Here is a 24,655-nt window from a genome sequence, read left to right as displayed (position 1 = left end):
TTGCTCAAGAATGTTGTCGAAGCGAATGAGGAGTTAGGTGTCCCTGTCTTAAATGTGAATGTAGACCTATAATTAGTGACCCAGATGAAGTGGTCAGGCATTTGTATAGAAGGAGTTTCATGGAAAATTATTGGGTCTGGACGTTTAATGGTGAAAAATTGCCGAGTAACGTACCAGAGACTAGCAGTACGCATGCTTCAAGTAGTCGTCCGTCAATGGAATATGAGGAAAGACCGCCTATTGAATATGAGGAAAACTTTAATCAGATCGGTGACATGGTTGAGGATGCTTTTGGTGTGAATGTGACCTATGATCAACCTGAAGATTGTGATGGGGAAGAGATGTCGAACGAAGAAGCGCAGAGATTTTATCAATTGTTGAATGAGATGAATACGCCGTTGTTTGACGGTTCGTCTGACTCCAAGTTATCAATGTGTGTGAGATTATTGGCCGCCAAGTCAAATTGGAATGTTCCTGATCAGTGTTTGGAATTCTTTGTAAAAATGATGTTGGACTCAACTGCAATGAAAGACAACTTACCTACAACATTTTATGAAGCAAAGAAGTTGGTGTCGAAGTTGGGCTTAAGAGTAAGAAAGATTGATTGTTGCATTAATGGTTGTATGTTGTTTTATGACAATGAGTTTGGTACTCAGGATGGATTATTGGAGGAATGCAAATTTTGTATGAGTCCAAGATATAAAGTTCGCAGTAGAGCCATTAACACTAATCAAGACCGTGTAGCAGAAAAGTCCATGTTTTATCTTCTGATAATTCCAAGGTTAAAAAGAATGTTTGCTTCAATGCACAGTGCAAGTCAGATGACATGGCATCATACAAACAAAACAAGTCCAGACACTATGCGACATCCATCTGATGGCGAGGCATGGAAACACTTTGATCGAATACATCCTGATTTTGCCGCAGAACCTAGAAATGTCAGGCTTGGATTATGCTCAGATGGTTTTGCTCCTTATGTTCAAGCGTCGGGAAGTGCGTATTCTTGTTGGCCAGTTATTGTAACCCCTTACAACCTTCCTCCCGAGATGTGCATGACAAAACCATATATGTTTTTGACGTGCGTCATTCCAGGACTTTCGAGTCCAAAAGCCGGAATTGATGTGTATTTACAACCTTTAATTGATGATTTGAAGAGGTTGTGGATTGGTGGAGAATGGACTTATGATATATCACGTAAACAAAATTTTACTATGCGAGATGCCTTGATGTGGACCATCAACGACTTTCCAGCATATGGCATGTTATCTGGTTGGGGTACACATGGCAGAATGGGTTGCCCGCATTGTATGAAAGAGACGAAGGCGTTTACGTTGGATAAAGGGGGGAAAAGCTCGTGGTTTGACTGTCACCGCAGATTTCTACCAAAAAATCATCAGTATAGAAAGAACAAGACAAATTTCATAAAAGAAAAACAGGTAACAGATATGCCTCCGCCCCGATTGTCACCAGGTGCTGTATGGGATAAAGTTTGTGGGCTACCAAAAATTACAGATACTGGAAAGGCATGTAGAATTGAAGGATATGGGGTCGATCACAATTGGACAAAGAGAAGTATATTTTGGGATCTTCCATATTGGAAAGATAATTTGTTGCGCCATAATCTAGATGTTATGCATATTGAGAAGAATTTTTTTGATAATGTATTTAACACTGTGATGGATGTTAAAGACAAGACGAAAGATAATGAGAAGGCTAGACATGACATGGAAAAATGGTGCAATCGAAAAGAGTTGGAGTTGAAGCCTCAACCAAATGGGAAATTATTGAAACCGAAGGCTTGTTTCAGTCTGACCTCCCAAGAAGGTAAAGCGGTTTGTCGATGGTTAAAAGAATTGAGAATGCCCGACGGCTATTCTTCAAATTTAGCAAGGTGTGCCGACGCCAACACTGGGAAGTTGCATGGTATGAAAAGTCATGATTGCCATGTTTTTATGGAACAATTGCTACCAATTGCATTTGGTTCTCTACCTAAACATGTGCTTAATCCACTGACTAAAATTAGTCAATTTTTCAGAGATATTTGTGCTTCAGCTTTAAAAGTAGATGACGTCATTAAGTTGGATCGAAATATTCCAGTCATTCTATGCAAGTTGGAACAAGTATTTCCTCCTGGTTTTTTTGACTTCATGGAACATTTACCTGTGCATCTCGCCTATGAAGCTTATCTTGGAGGACCTATTCAATATAGGTGGATGTATCCGTTTGAAAGGTTCATGGGTGATTCAAAACGATCAGTGAAAAATAAGGCTAGAGTTGAAGGATCGATATGTGCACATTACTTGCATCGAGAAACATCACATTTTTGCAGTCACTATTTCAAGCATTTGATGTTAACTCCATGAATCATTCGAAATCCTGTCAATGTTAGTGAAAAGAGTCAATTCACTTTATCGGTCTTCGGGCTTCCAGGCCGTCCATCTGGAAAAAAGGGTGTGCATTGGTTGACCCAACAAGAAATGCAATCTGCCCATGTTCATGTCTTGATCAACTGCGTTGAAGTTAAACCATTTCTTGAGTAAGTATACATACCCCTAACTTTTAATTTTCTTTACAATCATAAAACTCATTACTCTGAAACTTATAATGTGTTTCTTTTTAGGGAATTCAACAACACCTATTTTCATACTACCGGTGTACAATCAACATCTGGTGTCATCCATGCTCAATTCCCAGCATGGTTTATATTTGGTTAAGCTATCGGTATTATTTGGTTAAAGTTGGGTATTATATTTGGTTAAGCTATCCGTATTATATTTTGTTAAGCTATCGGTACTATTTGGTTAAAGTTGGGTATTATATTTGGTTAAGCTATCCGTATTATATTTGGTTAAGCTATCGGTATTTCTTTAAGCGATGAATTGTGATGTATTTGGTGGTGATTGTGAAATGCCGATAAAGTGTTGATATATATGAATCAAATTGGTGATCAAAGTTAGAATGTATGTGTTATGATGTATGAGTTAAATCGGGATTATTATTCTGATTTATTAATTCATTCCGACAGGTAGAATGTATGTGTTATAATGTATGAATTAAATCGGTATTATTATTCTGATTTATTAATTAATTCTGACAGGTAGAATGTATGTGTTATAATTTTCATGTGGCATGTGACATGTTGTGGCGTGAAAATCATGTGGCAACTAAATTTGTGGCGTGAAATTCATGTGGCAACTAAATTATATTTAACTTTTTTTTGTATGTGTAGGATGATTATTAGGCATTGCTTGTACAATTTCTGACTGCTAATCCTCAGTATACTCCAAGACCGGGAGAGCCGCTTCATCCAGATGTAGATTTTTATCTTTGGAGTAAAGTCATTGGCGGCAAGGGGCCTAACGGATGTTTTTTTGGTGGTGGAAATTTGGCAGGCACCTTGAGATCTGATGATAGAACTCTATATCAAAGAGTTCTCGACGGGGAAGGAGGTTCACGTCCTGTAACTTTAACAGATGAACAGAGAGACACTGTAAGACAATTGGCGATAAATGAGGTGAGGCGTGAGGCGGCGGAACGTGAAGCGGCACTGGAAGCCCAAATGGAGACCCAAATGGAGGCCCAAATGATGGCAATGCGGAGTGAGCATCAGCGGGAAATGGAGGTCATGGCGAAAAGACAATCGGATATGGAGGCACAAATGCGACAATTTATGCAATCCTTTGGTGGAAACCAAAATATGGGGGGTTCTGCGCCGACTGATCAGGAAAATCTAAATGAGGATGAGTTTCCCGACCCGGATTGATTGTTGATTTAGTTTAGTTTTTATTTTGTTGTTATAACTTTTAATTTTGAATTTGTGTAGACTATTAATTAAATTATAATTACATTATTTAGTAATATTAGATTTATAATTTTACTTTCTTAATTTTAATATTAGATTTATATTTAGTTTATTGAATTAATTTATAAATTTTATAAATTTTAATATATTTAATTTATTAATTTAATTATATATATATATATATATATATATATATATATTTGGTTTTTTGCAAAAAAAAATATTAGTGACGTGATTTTCATGTCACTAAGTAGTGACATGAAAATCACGTCGCAACATTAGACATTAAATGCGCTTTTCATTTACTCCTAGGCAAATTTAGTGACGTGATTGCCATGTCACTAAGTAGTGACATGTAAATCACGTTGCAACTAAAGATGCTTTTCTGACCCAAACGCTGCTACGCCTGCTCTGACTGAATATGCATTAATCTCTGACCCAAATTTTGCGACGTGATTTTCACTTCACTAAATAGTGAAGTGAAAATCACGTCACTAAAAGTTGCCACCTTGCCTCCTGCGACGTGAATTTTCACTTCGCAAATATTGGTTTGTGATGTGTTTTTTTGGTTTGTGGCGTGATATTCACGTCACTACTGAGGCTTTTTTTTGTAGTGCCTTACCCCACCAGTCTTTTATTCCTTACATTTGACATTCTCATTTTCTGTTACATTTTCTCAAGACAGGAGGAAGAAAGCCCATCTCAAACCTCATCTTTCTAACAGGTTATATTTTCAAATTAAATAGTCTTACATGATTTCTTCTATTGCAAATTTCGCTTCAAATTTTATGTTTATCAGCTAGTGGGAAACTCGTGTGTGCGCACGAGTTCAGGTGTGGACCGCAGATATGTCACCAATTTGTCATGAGAACTCAATCAAATTAGAAAATATTTAAATATTATTGGAAAAAAAAGACTGCAATATAACCATTGTGAATTATCTGGTAACTATATGCTTAATTGATTTTTATGTTGTTTTATTTTGGAATTATTAATAAATAATATGAGATAGTAAGTGTTGTTGATTATTAGGCCTAAGTCGGTACTAGTAAGTGAGGGGGTGTTAGGTAGAGCACATTAGTAATTTAAGATAGTAAGGATTTAACTAAAACAAGGATTTTAGAGGAAATAGAAAGTAGAAGCTCATTTGAGGATTTTGGTGAAAGAAGAGAAGAGAGGAGGGAAGAGGAGAATCTCAAGGTTGAAGATAGAGTTGACTTCAATTCAAAATCTAAGGTAAGGGTGGGGTTCTTTCATTCTAAGGGGATGTATGATGATAGTTCGTGGTGGGATTTAGGGTCTATATGTATTGAACCATTTTCTTGATAAATGTTAGGGTTTAAGTGAAATCAATTGAGTAATGTTGTATGTATTGATGAAAATGATATGTTATAATGTTTCTTTTCATGATTTTATGTGTGGGATTTGAATTATAGCATGTGTGGTGGGAAGAATGTGAAAACCTAACTTTTGGGATTTAGGTGAAATCCATAGGTTTGCATGATTAATTAGGTTTTGATGAATCTAATGGTACATATGCGTCGTATATATGATAAGTATGTTAATTTCGTGTGCAAAACTGAACTGAACTGTGAATTGGGTGATAGAATGGGAAATGGGGAATGTGCTGAATTAGCGCGGAAACTTCTTTCTGCCCTGTGTTCGCGACGCGAACAATGGTAACGGCGCGAATTGAATGGATTTTTTAAATGACCGGCTTCTGCCTTGTACTTCGCATCGCGACCATTGCTTGGCGGCGCAACTGAGTGGATGTTTTGCATGTCTTGTTTGTGCCTTGTGCTTCGCGGCGCGTCCATTGCTTGGCGGCGCGAACTGTGTCCTGAACTAACTTCTTGTTTGGTTGAGACTTGACTTGCATTCCTATTAATTTTACATGCTCATTATGTGTTATTAACTAATTAATTAACATGTGTGGAGTATAATTGGATGTGCCTTGTGATGACGATTATATGATAATTTCGATTATGTATGTTGTGATTGTTGTGGTGAAGTGATGTATTGTTGCATGATGATGCGGCATAGCGACGTGATTGTGAAGTGGTGAATTACTATAAAATAATGATGTTTAGTTGATGTTTGGATGATGTTGTTGTATGTTGTGTATACGTGTTTTGTGGATGTATGTTATTGTGTCGCATCCATTGCATAGGTGTCCCTTAGCCTGAGAACGGCGACGACGATTAGCCTGAAAGACGGCAACGACTATTAGCCTGAAATATGGCAGCAACTATGGCCCAATGACAATGATTGAGACGGGAGTTTTACTCCAAATGGTACCGCATGCATTTGCATAAGTCGAGTTACATTTGAATTGCGTTTGATGTTGTTTTGAATGTGTGTTTGATGTGTATCGAACTCATAATTGTGAATAGAATATGTCGTCGTACTTGTTTATTGACATGGTTACCGTTTTATAAGGTGTTTGAATGTTGTAAATTGTTGGTAACATGTTATGTGTTGAGAAGTGGTGAATGTGTATGATTCTTATTTTCCGCTATAAGTATTATCATACATTTCCTTATCGTGAATGATATCTCACCCATTCTGTTTGAATGTTACCCTCCGTTGGTAACATGCAGGTGACGACGTGGAGTAGTCGTTTACCTATTAGCTCGAGTCGGTTTGTCTATGCTCTGATAAGTGACACTCGGTGGACGATTAGCTTGTTTTGTTTGTGCCATGTTGTTTGTTATTTTGTTACTATATTTGGATATTTTTATCTCTCAGCGGATTATGTTATTAAGTCCTACAGAGATATTTTGGATATTTTGCGTTGCCATGTGTGGCATGCAAGACTTAATTATTGTTATTGATATTGTTCTGTTGTGATATTATGCACCATTTGGTTTGAACGTTTAACGAAATATGATTCCTCCATAATATGTGTTATGTATCTATGATTATGAGCATGATTTGTGATTTGTTAAGTTGTTAATTTGTGACACCTCAAATATGATCCATGTTTGGCGATTTTTGAATTCTGATTTTTTTCCGTGTTAATTGCGGGGTAGATTTGGGGTGTTACAATGGTGGTATCAAAGCAGGACGGTCTTGTCCTACCAAGTGTTGTGTCGTAGCGTAGTCTAACAATCTTATATTGTTGTTTTGTGCTGTTTGTTTTGTGTTGTAGTGAAGAGTTGAGATGGCTGGAAAGAATGACGCTGTTATAGCTGCTGCTTTGGAAGCAATGACTCAGGCTTTGGAGAATCAGCCGAATGGTGGTGTGAATGCTGCTTCCTGCAGTTTGGCTACCTTCCAAAGAGAGAACCCTCATGTGTTTAAGGGAACTCATGATCCTGATGGCACATTAACATGGCTAAAGAAGATCGAGAGAATCTTCTGTGTGATGGATAGCACTCCTGGTCAGAAGGTTCGGTATGGGACTCATATGCTAGCAGTCGAGGCGGATGATTGGTGGCTAGAGACCCGTAGGAGATTGGAGGCCAATGGTGAGGAGATCTCTTGGATTTTGTTCCGCATGGAGTTTTTAAGGAAGTACTTTCCTGAGGATGCCTGTGGCAAGAAGGAGATTGAACTCCTTAATCTAAGGCAAGGGAATAAGTTTTTTGTGGAGTATGCTGCTAAGTTTTGTGAGTTGGCTAAGTTTTACCAGCACTGTGATGGAGCCAGTGGTGAATTTTCCAAGTGTATCAAGTTTGAGGATGGTTTGCGTCCAGAGATTAAGAAGGCAATTAGTTACCAGAAGATTTATATCTTTGCTGATTTGGTCGATTATTGTCGAATTTATGAGGAAGACAATAATGCTTATTATCGTGTGATTAATGAGAAGAGGGTAAGAGTCAACAAGGCCGTGGCAAGCCTTATGAATCTCCAAGTGGCAAGGGTAAGCAGAAAGTTAGTGATGGCAAGAGATCTAGTGGGGGAGACGCTCCTGCTGGTATCGTGTGCTTCAAGTGTGGCAAGGTTGGTCACAAGAGCATTGTGTGTACTGCTGGTACAAAGAGATGTTTTCGTTGTGGTAAGATTGGACATGAGGCACCTGAATGCAAGCATAAGGAGATGGTTTGTTTTAACTGTGGTGAAGAAGGACATATTGGAAGCAAGTGTCAGAAACCCAAGAAGGAGAAATCTAGTGGAAAGGTGTTCGCCTTGTCGGGAACTCAGACCACTAGTGAGGATTCACTCATCAGAGGTACTTGTTTCATTAATAGCATTCCTTTAATTACTATTATTGATACTGGTGCTTCTCATTGCTTTATATCTGCTGATTGCGTTGAAAGATTGGGTCTTGTGTTGTCTGCTATGGACTGAGAGATGGTCGTTGATACTCCGGCTAAGGGTTCGGTGACTACCTCTCTTGTGTGTTTAAAGTGTCCCGTGTCGATTTTCGACAGAGACTTTCGTGTTGATTTTGTTTGCTTGCCGTTGAGGGGTTTGGATGTGATCTTGGGGATGGACTAGTTAGAGCATAACCATGTTCACATTAATTGCTATGATAAGTCGATGAGGTTTTCTTCTCCTGAAGAATAAGGTGTTGAGTTGTTGTCAGCTAAACAGGTGCGAGTGTTGATGAAAGAAGATGTTCAGGTGTTTTTTTAACTTCGATGTCTGCTGAGAACCAACCGATCATAGAAGAGTTGAAGGTGGTGTGCGAATTTCCTGAAGTTTTCCCTGATGAAATTCCCGATGTACCGCCTGAAAATTCCCGATGTACTGCCTGGAAATTCCCGATGTACCGCCTAAGACAGGAGTTGAGTTCTCTATTGATCTTGTACCTGGTGCCAGACCCGTGTCTATGGCACCTTACAGGATGTCCGCGTCTGAGTTATCCCAATTGAAGAAGTAATTGGAAGAGTTGCTTGAGAAGAAGTTTGTGAGACCTAGTGTGTCGTCGTGGGGAGCTCCAGTGTTGTTGGTTAGGAAGAAAGATAGAAGTATGAGACTTTGTTTAAATTATCGTTAGTTGAACAAGGTGACAATCAAGAACAAGTATCCACTTCCAAGAATCAGTGATTTGATGGATCAATTGGTTGGTGCCCGTGTGTTTAGCAAGATTGATTTGAGGTCGGGTTACCATCAAATCAAAGTGAAAGATGAGGATATGCAGAAGACGGCTTTCAGAACACGTTATGGACATTATGAATATTCTGTGATTCCCTTCGGTGTTACCAATGCACCTGGAGGATTTATGGAGTACATGAACCGTATTTTTCATGAGTATCTGGATCATTGTGTGGTGGTGTTCATCGATGATATTTTGATTTACTCTAAATCAGAATCAGATCATGCTGAGCATTTGAAGTTGGTATTGCAAGTCTTGAAAGACAAGAAGTTGTATGCTAAGTTGTCCAAATGTGAATTCTGGCTGAAGGAAGTTAGTTTTCTTGGCCATGTCATTTCTAGTGATGGCATTGTCGTGGATCCATCTAAAGTTGATGTCGTGTTGAGATGGGAAACTCCTAAGTCGGCTACCGAGATTCGAAGCTTTTTGGGATTAGCCGGTTATTATAGAAGGTTCATTGAAGGTTTTTCTAAGTTAGCTCTTCTGTTGACTAAGTTGAAGTGCAAAGGTAAGGCGTTTGTATGGGATGTTGCTTGTGAAGAGAGTTTTGTTGAGTTGAAAAAGAGGTTAACGTCGACACCGGTTTTGATATTGCCTAATCCGAAAGAACCGTTTGTGGTTTATTGTGATGCTTCTAAGATGGGGTTAGGAGGTGTGCTCATGCAGAATAATAAGGTTGTTGCTTATGCGTCGAGATAATTGAGGGTTCACGAGAAGAACTATCCTACACATGATTTAGAGCTTGCTGCTGTTGTGTTTGTTTTAAAATTTTGGAGGCATTATCTTTATGGTTCTAGATTTGAAGTATTTAGCGACCATAAGAGTTTGAAGTATTTGTTTGATCAGAAGGAATTGAATATGAGGCAACGAAGATGGTTAGAATTGTTGAAGGATTATGATTTTGGATTGAATTATCATCCAGGAAAAGCTAATGTTGTTGCCGATGCTTTGAGTCATAAGACTTTGCATATTTCGGCGACGATGGTTAAAGAATTGGAATTGATTGAGCAATTCCGAGATATGAGTTTAGTATGTGAAGTGACCCCTAAGAGTGTTCGATTGGGTATGTTAAAGATTAACAATGATTTTTTGGATAGTATCAAGGAAGCCCAGAAGTTGGATGTGAAATTGGTTGATTCGATGGTTGGAATCAATCAAATTGAGAATAGTGATTTCAAGTTGGATACGCACGGTGTGTTAAGGTTTCGATATCGGATTTGTATTCCTGATGATGTGGATTTAAAGAGAGCTATTCTTGAAGAAGGTCATAGAAGTAATTTGAGTATTCATCCAGGAGCTACAAAGATGCATCAAGATCTTAAGAAATTGTTTTGGTGGTCCCGAATGAAGCGTGACATAGCTCAGTTCGTGTATGTTTGTTTGACTTGTCAGAAATCGAAGGTTGAACATCAGAAGCCTGCTGGATTAATGCAACCGTTAGAAGTTCCGGAATGGAAATAGGATAGCATTTCTATGGATTTCGTGACGGGTTTGCCGAATACCATGAGAGGAAATCATTCGATTTGGGTGATTGTTGATAGGCTTACGAAGTCGGCTCATTTCATACCTATTAACATCACCTATCCAGTTACAAGGTTGGCGGAGATTTATGTACGTGTGATTGTGAAGCTGCATGGTGTTCCGTTGTGTATTGTTTCGGATAGAGATCCGAGGTTCACTTCAGATTTTTGGAAGAGTTTGCAAGAGGCATTAGGTTCTAAGTTGAGATTGAGTTCGGCGTATCATCCTCAGACAGATGGTCAAACCAAGAGGACGATTCAATCCTTGGAGGATTTGTTGAGATCGTGTGTTCTGGAGCAATGAGGTACGTGGGATACTTATCTTCCATTGATAGAGTTCACATACAACAACAGTTACCATTCGAGTATTGGTATGGCACCTTTTGACGCGTTGTATGGTCAAAGATTTAGGACTCAGTTGTGTTGGCATGAATCGGGTGAGAGTGTAGTACTTAGACCTGAGATTGTTCGAGAAACTACAGAGAAGGTTAAGTTGATCCGTGAGAAGATGAAGACTTCGCAAAGTAGGCAGAAGAGTTACTATGACAAGAGGAGGAAAGATTTGGAATTCCAAGTTGGTGACCACGTAAGAGAGTTACGCCGGTGACCGGAGTAGGGAGAGCCTTGAAGTCGAAGAAGCTCACTCCTCGTTTTATTGGAGCGTATCAGATTTCATAGAAGGTTGGTAATGTGGCGTATAAAGTGGCTTTACCGCCTAATATTTCGAATTTAAATGATGTGTTTCACATGTCGCAACTTCGGAAGTATATTTTTGATCCTTCACGTGTAATTCATATGGACGATGTGCAAGTGCGGGATAATCTCACGGTGGATATTATGCCGATAAGGATTGAGGATCGCGAGACGAAGACGCTTAAAGGCAAAGAGATTGTTTTGGTGAAGGTGGTTTGGTCGGGAACTACCGGTGAAAGTATGACATGGGAATTGGAGAGCAAGATGCGCGAGTCGTATCCTGAGTTGTTTGATTAAGGTAATTTTCGAGGACGAAAATATTCTAAGTGGGGGAGAGTTGTAACGACCGTTTTTCTTTAATTATTTATTTATGTATGTTATGTGAACCGATTGTGAATTATGTGGTAATTGTATGCTTAATTGATTTTTATGTTGTTTTATTTGGGAATTATTAATAAATAATATGAGATAGTAAGTGTTGTTCATTATTAGGCCTAAGTCGGTATTAGTAAGTGAGGGGTGTTAGTTAGAGCCCATTAGTAATCTAAGATAGTAAGGCTTTAACTAAAACAATGGTTTTAGAGGAAATAGAAAGTAGAAGCTCATTTGAGGATTTCGGTGAAAGAAGAGAAGAGAGGAGAGAAGAGGAGAATCTCAAGGTTGAAGATAGAGTTGGCTTCAATCCAAAACCTAAGGTAAGGGTGGGGTTCTTTCATTCTAAGGGGATGTATGATGATAGTTCGTGGTGGGATTTAGGGTCTATATGTATTGAACCATTTTCTTGATAAATGTTAGGGTTTGAGTGAAATCAATTGAGTAATGTTGTATGTATTGATGAAAATGATATGTTATAATGTTTCTTACCATGATTTTATGTGTGGGCTTTGAATTATAGCATGTGTGATGGGAAGAATGTGAAGCCCTAACTTTTGGGATTTGAGTGAAATTCATAGGTTTGCATGATTAATTAGGTTTTGTTGAATCTAATGGTACATATACGTTGTATTTATGATAAGTATGTGAATTTCGTGTGCAAAACTGAATTGAACTGTGAATTGGGTGATAGAATGGGAAATGGGGACTGTGCTGAATTAGCGCAGGAACTCCTTTCTGCCATGTGTTCGTGACGCGAGCAATGGTGGCGGCGTGAACTGAATGGATTTTTGAATGACTGGCTTATGCCTTGTACTTCGCGGCGCGAACTGAGTGGATATTTTGCATGTCTTGTTTCTGCCTTGTGCATCGCAGCCCGTCCATTGGTTGGCGGCGCGAACTGTGTCTTGAACTAATTTCTTGTTTAATTGAGACTTGACTTGCATGCCTATTACTTCTACATGCTCATTATGTGTTATTAGCTGATTAATTAACATGTGTGGATTATAATTGGATGTGCCTTGTGATGACGATTACATGATAATTTCGATTATGTATGGTGTGATTGTTATGGTGAAGTGATGTATTATTGCATGATGATGCGGCATAGCGACATGATTGTGAAGTGGTGAAATACTATAAAAGTAATGATGTTTATTTGATGTTTGGATGATGTTGTCGTACGTTATGTATATATGTTTTATGGATGTATGTTATTGTGTCGCATCCATTGCATAAGTGTCCCTTAGCCTGAGGACGGCAACGACTATTAGCCTGAAATATGGCAGCGACTATGGCCCAATGGCAATGATTGAGACGGGAGTTTTACTCCGAATGGTACCACATGCATTTGCATAAGTCGAGTCACATTTGAATTGATTTTGATGTTGTTTTGAATGTGTGTTTGATGTGATGTGTATCAAACTCATAATTGTGAATAGAATATGTCGTCGTACTTGTTTATTGACATGGTTACCGTTTTATAAGGTGTTTGAATGTTGTAAATTGTTGGTAACATGTTATGTGTTGAGAAGTGGTGAATGTGTATGATTCCTATTTTCCGCTATAAGTATTATCATACGTTTCTTTATCGTGAATGATATCTCACCCCTTTTGTTTGAATGTTACCCTCCGTTGGTAACATGCAGGTGACGACGTGGAGTAGTCGTTTACCTATTAGCTCGAGTCGGTGTGTCTATGCTCAGATACGTGATACTCGGGGGATGATTAGCTTGTTTTGTTTGTGCCATGTTGTTTGTTATTTCGTTACTATATTTGGATATTGTTATCTCTCAGTGGATTATGTTGTTATGTCCTACAGAGATATTTTGGATATTTTTGGTTGCCATGTGTGGCATGCAAGACTTAATTATTGTTATTGATATTGTTCCGCTGCGACATTATGCACCATTTGGTTTGAAAGTTTAACAAAATATGATTCCTCCATAATATGTGTTATGTATCTATGATTATGAGCATGATTTGTGATTTGTTAAGTTGTTAATTTATGACACCTCAAATATGATGCATGTTTGGCGATTTTTGAACTCTGATTTTTTCCGTGTTAATTGCGGGGTAGATTTGGGGTGTTACAGTAGGCACAAGGGATAACCCATCGAGGGCGTGGTATAGCGTAGCCTAATTAGAAAGGTAGAACTTACTTCTGGATTCCTCGTACACGGGTACTGGTCTGCATACTTGTTTGTGTTAATTGAGGACAGTTTCCGATTGCAGAAAGGCAGGTAAACCTATAAGACCTAACCTCGAGGGACGCGCCCGATAGGAGGTACACAGGAAAACCCGGAAGACCTTTTCTGGAGGAAACTGGTACTCATGGTTGTTTGTTGATCTCATTGGTTAATCAAGGGACTTCTAATGTGGATTGTATCCTTGTTGTGTGTTTGTACCTGGCCGTGAGGAAAACCCTGGATCCACGGTGGATCCGTTTGATTGCATGTACCTTGTAGAACCGAGTGAACCCATAAGATAGGGAGACTCACTGAGATTTAGTAATCTCACCCCAGTCCTCTTATATTTTTTTCAGGAACAGGTTAGAATTAGAAGAATTGCTAGATGGTTCGTATTAAAGACTATGGACGAACAGATGGCCGAATGACCTCATCAGATCTTATCTTTCCGCTGTGTGTTATTATTGACAAGCTAATTGTATACATTTTGTTCAAGAATGCAATTGTATATGACTTTTTTATTCTCGTCATTTTTCTGCTTATGTATGTTTCTTGCACCATTTTAGCATTGCTACATATTATTCTAGACATATATGTACGGGATGTTACATAAAGTCTCGCCTGAGAGATTCAATTAAGACTCAACAAAGTCTCGTCAAGAAGACACAAATAAAGTCTAATCTAATGGACTCAACTAAGTCTCGTCAGGAAGACGCAACTAAAGTCTAACCTAAAGGAATCAACTAAGTTGGGCTAGAAAATTTACCAAGTCTCGAGAACTAAAGGTATGCATAAAGCTTCGATAAGGCTCTTGTGAAAAGTCCGAAGATGAGTAAGATTCTAAAACACTTCGGACTATGCGGGCCCTTGTGCTTGAGAGGCTATATGGTGGTTTAATTGAAAAGGGTCATGAGTGTGTGGCGAAGGCATACACTTCACCGATCGTCCTTTTCAATAGAAACTCTTTGTTAGTTTGACTTCCTTTCTTTTGAATATCGCGCGCTTTCTTCGGATATGTCACATGAATCCTTTGTACCTCTTCCTATAGTGCATGATCGTGTGGATAATGTATATTGGTCAACAACACAGAGGGAGTCATATGAACTAACTGTGCTCCATGAATTCTTTGTATCTCTGTTTATAGCGCGTGGTCATATTGATAATATATATTGGTCAACAACACAGAAGGAGTAATAAATGTTGTATTAGTATTCTAAAGAGACATTTATTTTAAGACATAGAAAAAGTGTAAATGAGACATTTATTATGAGATTGAGGAAGTAATAATTCATTAATAAAATTGTGTTGCTGTTGCTTAGTTAATAAATCATGCACGTTCCTACTGCGTGTAGGCAACAAGAACCTAATAAAATTTGCGTGCAAAGAAACAATATCCACGTTGCTCAAGCAACAGTTCCACTCGCATGTCTCGGACCACAAAAATATAAAGTACACAAAATACGTTATGTTTGGATAATCCAAGTCCCAAGGACGTTAACCGCATGAGATGAACGGTGAATAAGAAGTACACGTGGATAAGAAGCTTTGTCCACATAACCAAGAGGCTGGACTCTCCCTAAGTCTTCTAAGAAGGAAAAAAAAAATCTAGAAAATCCACAAACATCATTTACTTGTCCTCTTCCATGTAAATAATATATGTGGCCCTGGTACAACGTCATACAAATAATTGTTAATCAGTATATGCATAATATCAATTCCTTCCTCCTTCTCCTCTTTCAAGTGAAGAATTAAACCATGATTTTGAACCAGAACACAAAATTGCTTTGTTAGTCATATGCTTACTGATAAATTCTACAAGCAAATGATTAGACTAAATTTCCACTGTTCTCTAATTCCTAATACAAGACAAACCAAACCAGGCAGCAACCATGGTTCTTTCATCATCCAAAATCCCAGAGCTTCAAAATTTTCTCAACGGGTTACCATCAAGCTTAAGGCTATAAAAGGTGAGATGAATGGAGAAACAAGTGGATCTTCAGGAGGTAGCTGGGATCCTGGGTTGGAAATTGAAGTCCCTTTTGAACAAAGACCGGTATGTGTAAACAACTATGTTATAGTTGCAATAATTGGTTTTTTATTGAATCTGTGCTATAGTGAGTTTCATAGCCCAGCATACATACAAAATGAAACGGTTTATGCAAAGTAATAAATATTATTAGTTGGCAGGATTGTTTCACTGAAAAATGTTTCTTTTATCATTCCATACTAACATGGAAACACTAATAATGGTTTAATAGGTAAATGAGTACTCATCTCTGAAGGATGGAATGCTGTATTCATGGGGCGAATTGGGTCCCGGGTCATTTTTCCTTCGTCTTGGAGGTCTCTGGTTGGCAGTGTTCACAGTGCTTGGAGCGCCAATTGCAGCTGCAAGCTTTAACCCTTCTAGAGTAAGTCTGAAGTTAAATGTATATGTGTATAACTATTGGGATATCTAATAGTAAGCAACGAGAAAAGTTTATGCATACACAATAGCACATGTGAACTAGACACAGCAAATTCAACACAAACATAACATTTATGATATTGCTCATAGGATTTGTTTGTGCTAATGTTACCTTCCAGGAGCCTCTGAGATTTATACTAGCTGCTGGAACAGGAACACTCTTCATTGTGTCTTTGATTATCTTGAGGATTTATCTGGTGCGTTCTAGTTCTCTTTTTCCTGCTCACATTACATTTGTCCTGATGTAGTAAATCAAGATTTCAAAATCATATTGTATTTAATTCAGTGGGAACTTCCTCCTGTAGTCAGTCTTACATATTTTCTATGTTGTTGCCAAATTGTGGTATCTGATGTGTTTTTCAACTGAATATAACCTATTTGCCATTCACACTAACTATACCAGATATGATAAGTGTTGAGCTATGACTACAACTTCACACTTTAAGAACTATGTTGTTAAAATAATAACGATTCTATTGCAAAGCAGGGATGGAGTTATGTTGGAGATAGACTTCTGTCTGCAGTCATTCCATATGAAGAAAGTGGATGGTATGATGGACAGATGTGGGTCAAGCCGCCTGAGGTTAGTCAACTCTCTCTATTACACATTTCTCTTTTACCTAAAAATGAACAGAACAAAAGTCCCCATGAAGACTTCACCTGCAGAAAATCATATTCAAGATATAGATTTAGTGGGCCATAAGAGACATATATTGCAATTTGACAAATTTTTAGCTCCATCAAGAGCAGGATATTTGACCATAAAAGATAAATATAAAAATTTCCGGTTTTAGATTTTGCTAGAAAGGAACTAACCTCAATGAGGAACAAACATTAGCACCTTTGGCTTCTGAAATTTTTGAGATGTTTCTTCATTAAGCAAAAAGTACTCTATACAAAATAAATGAATATGAAGGATATATGTAACAAGTAGTAGTTGAAATATAACAAATAAAAACTACTAAAAGATCTAGCCACATGCTTAATTTTAGAGAATTTAAGGCACTGACTGAGATCTTGGTTTTTTGTTTTTGCAGATCCTAGCTCGTGATAGATTGTTGGGCTCCTACAAGGTACTGAACATCTCAGAGTACAGCATTACATAAACTCATTATGTTGAATAATTAGGATGCATGGTATTAGAGGAATTATGATAAACTTGTTTCTTGATGCATGATTCACATATATTCCATGTCTCCAGGTTAAACCAGTTGTTAAACTGCTGAAGCAAACTCTAGTTGGGACTGGAGCATTACTAGTTACCGGAGTTATGCTATTTATCTTTGCTACACCGGTGGAGAATTTTCTTCATTCTACCTTTAGCACAGAAGAAAACCAACCAACCGTCCAAGTTCCCAAGGTTAACAAGTTCAACCTAAGGTAAGGAAAGACAAGATCCTGCAATACTTCCAGTGTACTTCTACCATGTTATTCTGACTTTAAATGTATGCTGTAGAAAGGAGGAGTTGCTTAAATTGCCTGCAGATGTAAAAGCCGATGACAATCTTGCAGCTGCTGCTGCCGAGGCTGCTGATGGAAGACCGGTCTACTGTAGAGATAGGTTTTATCGAGCATTAGCAGGAGGCCAGTATTGCAAATGGGAGGATCTGCTCAAGTAACGAGCAAAGAGGAGACACACATATGATGTCATATAGTAAAAGCAGTTTATCATTTGTTAAAATTTGCAACTTTATGGCCAAAGCTTTAATCTACTATTAGTTAAGAAATCCATTCAATGCAGTCAAAGTAAAAGCAAACAATGCCTAAAATAGATAACTAAAGATCACATGATCACATGGAGCAGTAACAAATCATATGACGTGAAGGAAAAAAAAGTTCCAGTATATAGACAGAAACACACGAGTAGACATGCAATGCAAACAGGACAAGATTATATTTAAAATACCATGAGTTTTAATAACCTAGAAAACTGCAGAAATTTTGTCAGCTGAGATCATTCTGGTAAATGGATGAAATTCTGTGTGCAGTGAAACAACTAGCTTTCATTATACTTGCCAATGTAAAGAATTTTATTTTGGTGACATTTAGGGTACACATAGAAATCCATAGATGTATATCCATAAAGATTAAGTTTTCTCTTGCATAACAATTCTGAAGCAAGCAGCTAAAGAAAGCAATTTTTACAACAATGTCGTGCAACTATGATTAGGCAAGGCACAGCAGCTGGTACTTGACCGATTAAGTTCAGTATTTGGCAACAGATCACAGCACCAGGAAGATCAAAAGATAAATTTTCTCCGAACAAGGAGATAAGACTAATTAAGGTCTCTAATGAGTTTTCTTTTCAGTACTAGTAGAGCATCTCAACCAAGAGTCATTGTGTTTTTTTTTAACGGCCAGAGTCATTGTGCACTTGTAAATGGACATGAAAATCTTCTACAGTCACAAAATAGAGATTGTTAAAAAAGAAATCTGTTGATCTGTCCAAATTGGGCTAGCTAGCAATCACTCTAAATATTTTGACAGTGCATAAGGCTAATATATATACTACCTATTGAGCAAGTTTTCTGCACCAGTGGAGTATTCGGAACATATGTGCTCCAACAGCATTCCTAAATGTTTTCTTGCTTGTTTTGGCATATTCAAGATCAAGTGTTCGATATGCAAGAGCAAACAGATACATTGCTGGATGAAGTCTTCTGCAGATGGTAAAACTGAGAGTCAGTAAACTCCATAGACAAGTACATAGGTCGGGTCGTTGGGAAATTATTTCAATATAGGAGATGATTTCAAAAATATTGTTCAGCTACTATCACTTGTAAATGTCTACGATGAAATAGATGGTTGTTAGAAGATGAGAAATATGGTTCCCACGGACTGAGAATAAATTAGTCAAATAAACTTCAGAATTCAGTAAACAAAGCTACGGACCAATCAAATAATTTTATCAAGTATATGAAATATGGCTGTGGGGAGTTTCACCAAACCAAAATGCATGTAAAAGACTTCAACATTTTCAAGAAAATCAAACAAAATACTGAACTAAATGCAATTTTTCATTTCTTAGAAAGTTACAGAGTTACCTAACTGTCAGTATATAGAGTTTTTAAATGTCAATAAATCATAATCTTCAAATCATTAGGAACATTTTGAAAGTCATGAGATAATAGTGTAAATTGTTTGTTCACCGACACTACACAAAAATTAAACTCTTATTGACATTAATCATTCAATGACATAAATTTTAGGTTTAATTGCACTTTTATTTTTGCACTTTTCGCCTCTCAAGTATTGTAATTGGGCAATTTTGACTCCCAATTTTTTTGCGGCATTAACCCCTTATGATTTCTACCTTTGTGTTTTGGTAGTCCACCTCTAAGTTTCGTCCAAAATTTAGACTAGTGGAACATTACTTATAGACATGCGAGGGAGACTACCAAACCACAACGACAAAAAACATAAAGGACCACAATCACTTAGGAAAAAATAATGGGGCCAAAATTGTACAATCACAATGTTTGGGGGGGCAAAAGTGAATTAAACCTACATTTTAAAAGAAAAACTTTTGATGGTTCCATTAGGTAGTTCTTTAAAAATTGAAAAATAGGACCAGAAATATAACTTTTTAAGCACTTGCCTTTCAGCTTGCTCGCTATAATCCAAGCCATCCCAGAATCTTTGTGATGGCATAGTGCGACCCTTCTATCTTTGCCATATGTTTCAACATACCAACCCCCTATGTCATGGAAGCCACATCGAGGCTCAAATAGCCAAAATCTGCATAACTGAGGGGTTAGTATTATCAGAAAGGATTACAAGATGTAATATTAGAACATCATTGATCTACATAAATATTAGGTAGAAGTACCACAAAAAATGCACATAAAATTAAGAATATGGCAAAGTTTGTTTTTACAGTTATTAATACTAGAGTATGGAGAAAAAGAGTTCCGAGAAATAAGTCTACAATACTACTTCATCATTCCATGGTTCTTTCATCCCGAGAAGATATAATAAAACCATTTACAGATAATTAAAAGTTGAGCATGACATAAATTAACCCAATGACCAAATCGCTTCAAACTTTAATTTTAGTTGCCCATAAAATCTACACTTATAAGACAGCCTAGGAAATATTGGAAGAGAGGATTGGTATGCGTAACAAGAAAAAAGCAAGTTCTAACAAAGAAAGAAATCAACACAAGATATGATCACATATTTTACCAGGAAAGATTATGATGTTAAAACAAACATCTTTTTCTCAGAGCAGAAAGATTGATAGCATATGCACTAATGAACATCAAAGAGATTTATGTGCAAAGTTAAACATCAAAAATAGAGAGAATCTAGAGCTTTACTTGCTTGGTGGTAAACGTGCTCTGGTGCATCTACACTCACATACTGAAACGTTATTATTACCCACATGATACCAGTGCATATGCTTCACCTGAAATTTTATCATAAATGACAATATAGTTACAAGCATCTAGCTTTTTAAGTTATCCATAATACTGAAGTTCTAGCAAGATCCTGAAACCCATACCATGTTTCTTTTAACGTATAAAATATAAAAAAGAAAAGAGTTGGTACTAGTGCAAAAAAAGTAAAACCCATTTCAAGTTCCAAGTATTTTTTATATGAAGGGTTAAGTATTAAACCAACAAGACTGTGGGATAGCAACTTTGCATACCATTAATGTCCTATGTTTCATAATTACATGAGTCTTTTCACGACTGCTGTTGTAGACATCACAACATCCCTCATCTGGACTACTGCCAAGTCCAGATATGGTTCCCAAATGCATTCTGCTTCCAACTGTGCTGTTTGCAAATAAATTTCTAGAAAAGCCACTGTTGATATGTTTGGGATCTTCATCCAAATTAAGGTACACATGGATAAGATCTTCAGCATCTTCTTTTTGCATCGCACCAGAACAACATCCAGGTACTGGTAGGACCCTAGATGCCGTGGCAACTAATTTTCCAGAGACGTGTAATTCCAGATCTCTATATGCATCTGATACATTACTTGAAATTTTAGAGCTGTGACCCTGTTCAGTTCCAAAATCATCTGGCCTTTCCATATTCCTGTGGGCGTTCACATCCATTATGGATTGACAGAGGCCTGAATGGAATGATCTATAAGAAGTCAACTTTTCATTTTCAGTATATGATATCTCTGGAATCATGTTGACTAGGCAAACCATCCCAAAAAGATCACGGCCTGAAACCAAGTGCAAAACCTCGGGAGTTTCATGAGAGGACCTCTCCTCAGCCTCAAAACAGTCAGGAAGAAGCTCCATGGGAATAGAATCAATTTCGGGACCATAATATGCTGCATGAATAGCAGAATAAAAATCTCTCTCGAGTACATCAAAATATCCTGTTCCAACCACCACTTTCTTCTCCAACAAAATATCATTTATAGCTAGTCTGTACCACTTTAACCATTCAACAACTTCCATCTCCTTGAATGTCGTAGCCTGTGCCTGGTAAATGCGCAATTTTGAACCCTGTTCAGAATGCTTATGCATAAGCTTTTTCTGAGATGACAAGTACATGTCATAATGGGCTCTCTTCCTAGAATCTGAAAGAATCTGCAACATGAATTAATCCGTTAATTCAATATTCCCTGAAAAGAAAAGAAAAAGATCATTCTAGTTACCCACAACTGTAGCCTGCAAGTTTTCAGCAATTAAAGTCGTGAATTATATAGTATCTTGCCCACTAAATAGGTGTAAGACCATATACCATATTAGAAACAGACCAATTATATAAGTCCTGCAAAGAGTTTGTAAAGAAGAGACACCCCTCATTTTACAAGTTGGTTTTTGCAAGAACGTTAGACTCAATTCAAAACCTAAAATGGTCGAACCCACTATATTATCTGCACAGCAAGTCTAATACAATTTGTAAATATATCAGTGTTACGAGTCTCACATCGAACAATATATGGTCTGAACATGGGTTTATAAGTGGGGACAATCCTCACCCTACAAAACAAGCTGGTTTTGTACGGATGAGTTAGGCCCAACCACAACTTTTAAGAATCAGGAATGAAAATAGTTTATAAAGAATGGGCATTCCTCCCCTTACAAGTCCGTTTTGCAATGACATATTATGTCCAATTCAAAACCTATGGTATCTCACACCAACCATGCTATCCACACACCAAGTCCAATATTATTTGTAAATATATCCGGAATGAAAATAGTTTATAAAGAATGGGCATCCCTCACCTTACAAGTCCATTTTTTGGGTCATGTAGTCTAGTGGCTGAAGTTCACCCTTTAAAGATGAACAAATGGGATGTCGCAGGTTCAAACCCGCGACCCTGCACCTGATGTCCCCGCACAGCTACCAAGCTACCAACTGAGCTGACTTAACGGGACACATGATTTGTTCTCTTCAATTCAAAACCTATAGCATCTCATCAACCATACTATCTGCGTACCAAGTCTGAAATTACTAGTAGTATGAGGGCGCATTAAGGACAAGTTCAATTCAAAACCTAAACTACAACATATCCAAAAAGAAAAAACTTCCACATATAGTTGTTTATCCAACTACTAACTAGACACATTTTTCTATCCAACCATCAATGCAAGCAGTATGAACACCAGAACCGCAGATACAAATCCATGAAAAGAAAGTTATGCATTCAAAAATGGCATTACAGACCATCTAAGAAACTAAGACTCAACAAACAGCAATTAAGCAATTTCCTGTGAGTGTCTTCATCTGATCAAACTATTGGATGGTACAGGATATCCATCAACACCTATAGACTGCTTCTAACACGGTAATTGTCAATTGTTATAAATTTCCAGAGGAAATTCTTCGAAATTAGAACTCATTGATTCAATTTCACAATACTTTTATCGTCAACGACAATAACAATTGGGACGAACCTCATATGCGGCAAGGATTTGAACAAATCGTCGAGAAGCAGTGGAATCGTTCCTTGACTCAGCGAGGTCCGGGTGAGTTTCTTTAGCCAATTTGCGAAACGACGCTTTGATCTCAGCAAATGAGCTTGTTTCAGATACTTCTAAGAGCTCGTACGCGTTCTCTATGGGATAATCTGTCCAAACTGATTCAGAAGAACTACTGAAGCCATGTTCTCTGATACTCCGAAACTTCAAAACGACGACGTAGCACGACGAAACGGTGCTGTTCATTCTCAACTATGAGCTACAAAATAAACTTCTGTTATTTTCAACGATGTTGGAACATCTCATAACATTTTTATTAAAATATATTATTTCTATGAAAATTTTCAACTATGTTTGAACATTAGTTTGATTTTATTATTTCTGAGAATATTAAGGATATCTTTGGATATCATAAAATGAATTAAAAAGGAATATCGGATTTCGGATTAAATGTTGGAACAAGAACAAAACTTGTAGGTAAACCAATAGAAAAAAAATAAAAATATTTAGAAGATAAAGTTAATTGAGATATCGAGTGAGAGAGAGTAATCGAGAAAAATATTAATAAATGACATTAACTTCAAACCAAGTTACATGAGAGATATTTATAGGATACTAAACATTACAAGCGAACCAAAACAGGTCCAAAATCAACTAAAAATACAAAAATTCGCGATAAAATAAATGACATTAACTTCAAACCATGTTACACGAGAAATATTTATAGGATACTAAACATTACAAGCGAACCAAAACAGGCCCAAGAGCAACTAGAAATACAAAAATTCGCGATAAAAATAAATGACATTAACTTCAAACCATGTTACATGAGGGATGTTTATAGGATACTAAACATTACAAGCAAACCAAAACAGGCCCAAAAGCAACTAAAAATACAACGAATTCGCAATGGAAATCGATATCCCAAACAGGGATAATTGTTTTTCCCAACTAGAAAAACAAATGGATAACTGTACAACTCGATTTTTCCAAAATGGGTAATCAATTTCCTCTTCAAAACTTTGTTTTTCCAAACATCCAGAAGTGCTTTTTCAATACACTGCTTCCCACGTAACGATCTCAAAAGCTTCCACAATTCATTTGAGTTATCAAGGACTTCCAATACACCACCTTAATTCAAATGCACCAAGTTCTTCATACCTAAACTTCTCACTAGCTTCTTGAACACCACATTTGTTACACCTTTCGTTAACAAATCTGTAACTTGTTCTTCACTTCGATAGTATCCTAATCACAAATGGTATGTGCACACTAGATCCCTCAAGTAATGAAACATCATCTCAATATGCTTGCTTCTCCCATGTGTTATGGGGTTCTTAGCAAGACTAATAACTGAAACATTATCAACCAAGAGTGTGACAGCTTCTTCTACCTTGTTGCCCAACTCTTCCAGCAAATTTATAAGCCACACAGCCTGACATGCACACAACGAGCCACGATATACTCATCTTCACAAGAAGAGAGTGTCACTACATGTTCCTTTTTAGAACATGAAGAGATTGGAGCTTCTCCAAACATAAAGACATAACCAGTCATGGATTTTTTATCGTCCTTATCTCCGCACCAATTGGAATCCGTGTAACCGAGCAATTCGCACTTTCTGCCTGTATCAATTGCGGGTAAGAGAATTCTGCAGCCAAGAGTATCTTTGA

General features: G+C 37.4%; 3 protein-coding genes across 3 annotated transcripts; 2 read left to right on the top strand and 1 right to left on the bottom strand.

Annotated features, from left to right (window-relative positions):
* The first annotated feature begins 6,965 nt into the window (after positions 1–6,965).
* Positions 6,966–8,109, top strand: LOC131650169 (uncharacterized). The gene is made up of 4 exons (XM_058919894.1): positions 6,966–7,198; positions 7,316–7,511; positions 7,616–7,924; positions 8,065–8,109. The coding sequence occupies exons 1-4, from the start codon at positions 6,966–6,968 to the stop codon at positions 8,107–8,109; spliced, it is 783 nt and encodes a 260-aa protein (XP_058775877.1).
* A 7,103-nt stretch (positions 8,110–15,212) lies between these two features.
* Positions 15,213–17,818, top strand: LOC131652249 (protein CONSERVED IN THE GREEN LINEAGE AND DIATOMS 27, chloroplastic). Its single transcript, XM_058922056.1, has 7 exons — positions 15,213–15,673; positions 15,879–16,031; positions 16,207–16,284; positions 16,575–16,670; positions 17,125–17,160; positions 17,289–17,467; positions 17,544–17,818. The coding sequence occupies exons 1-7, from the start codon at positions 15,416–15,418 to the stop codon at positions 17,704–17,706; spliced, it is 963 nt and encodes a 320-aa protein (XP_058778039.1). The 5' UTR covers positions 15,213–15,415; the 3' UTR covers positions 17,707–17,818.
* On the bottom strand, positions 16,346–23,316 carry LOC131652248 (uncharacterized). The gene is given in 7 exon segments (XM_058922055.1): positions 16,346–18,481; positions 18,600–18,747; positions 19,686–19,752; positions 19,755–19,825; positions 20,407–20,495; positions 20,739–21,644; positions 22,959–23,316. Coding segments are annotated over 6 exon segments (1,551 nt in total). The 5' UTR covers positions 23,229–23,316; the 3' UTR covers positions 16,346–18,481.
* Between the last annotated feature and the right edge of the window lie 1,339 nt (positions 23,317–24,655).

This window comes from Vicia villosa, linkage group LG2 (assembly GCF_029867415.1).
Source record: "Vicia villosa cultivar HV-30 ecotype Madison, WI linkage group LG2, Vvil1.0, whole genome shotgun sequence".
Classification (NCBI taxonomy): domain Eukaryota; kingdom Viridiplantae; phylum Streptophyta; class Magnoliopsida; order Fabales; family Fabaceae; genus Vicia; species Vicia villosa.
The sequence above is the reverse complement of the archived record's forward strand: the minus strand, read 5'-3'. Positions and strand labels throughout refer to the sequence as shown.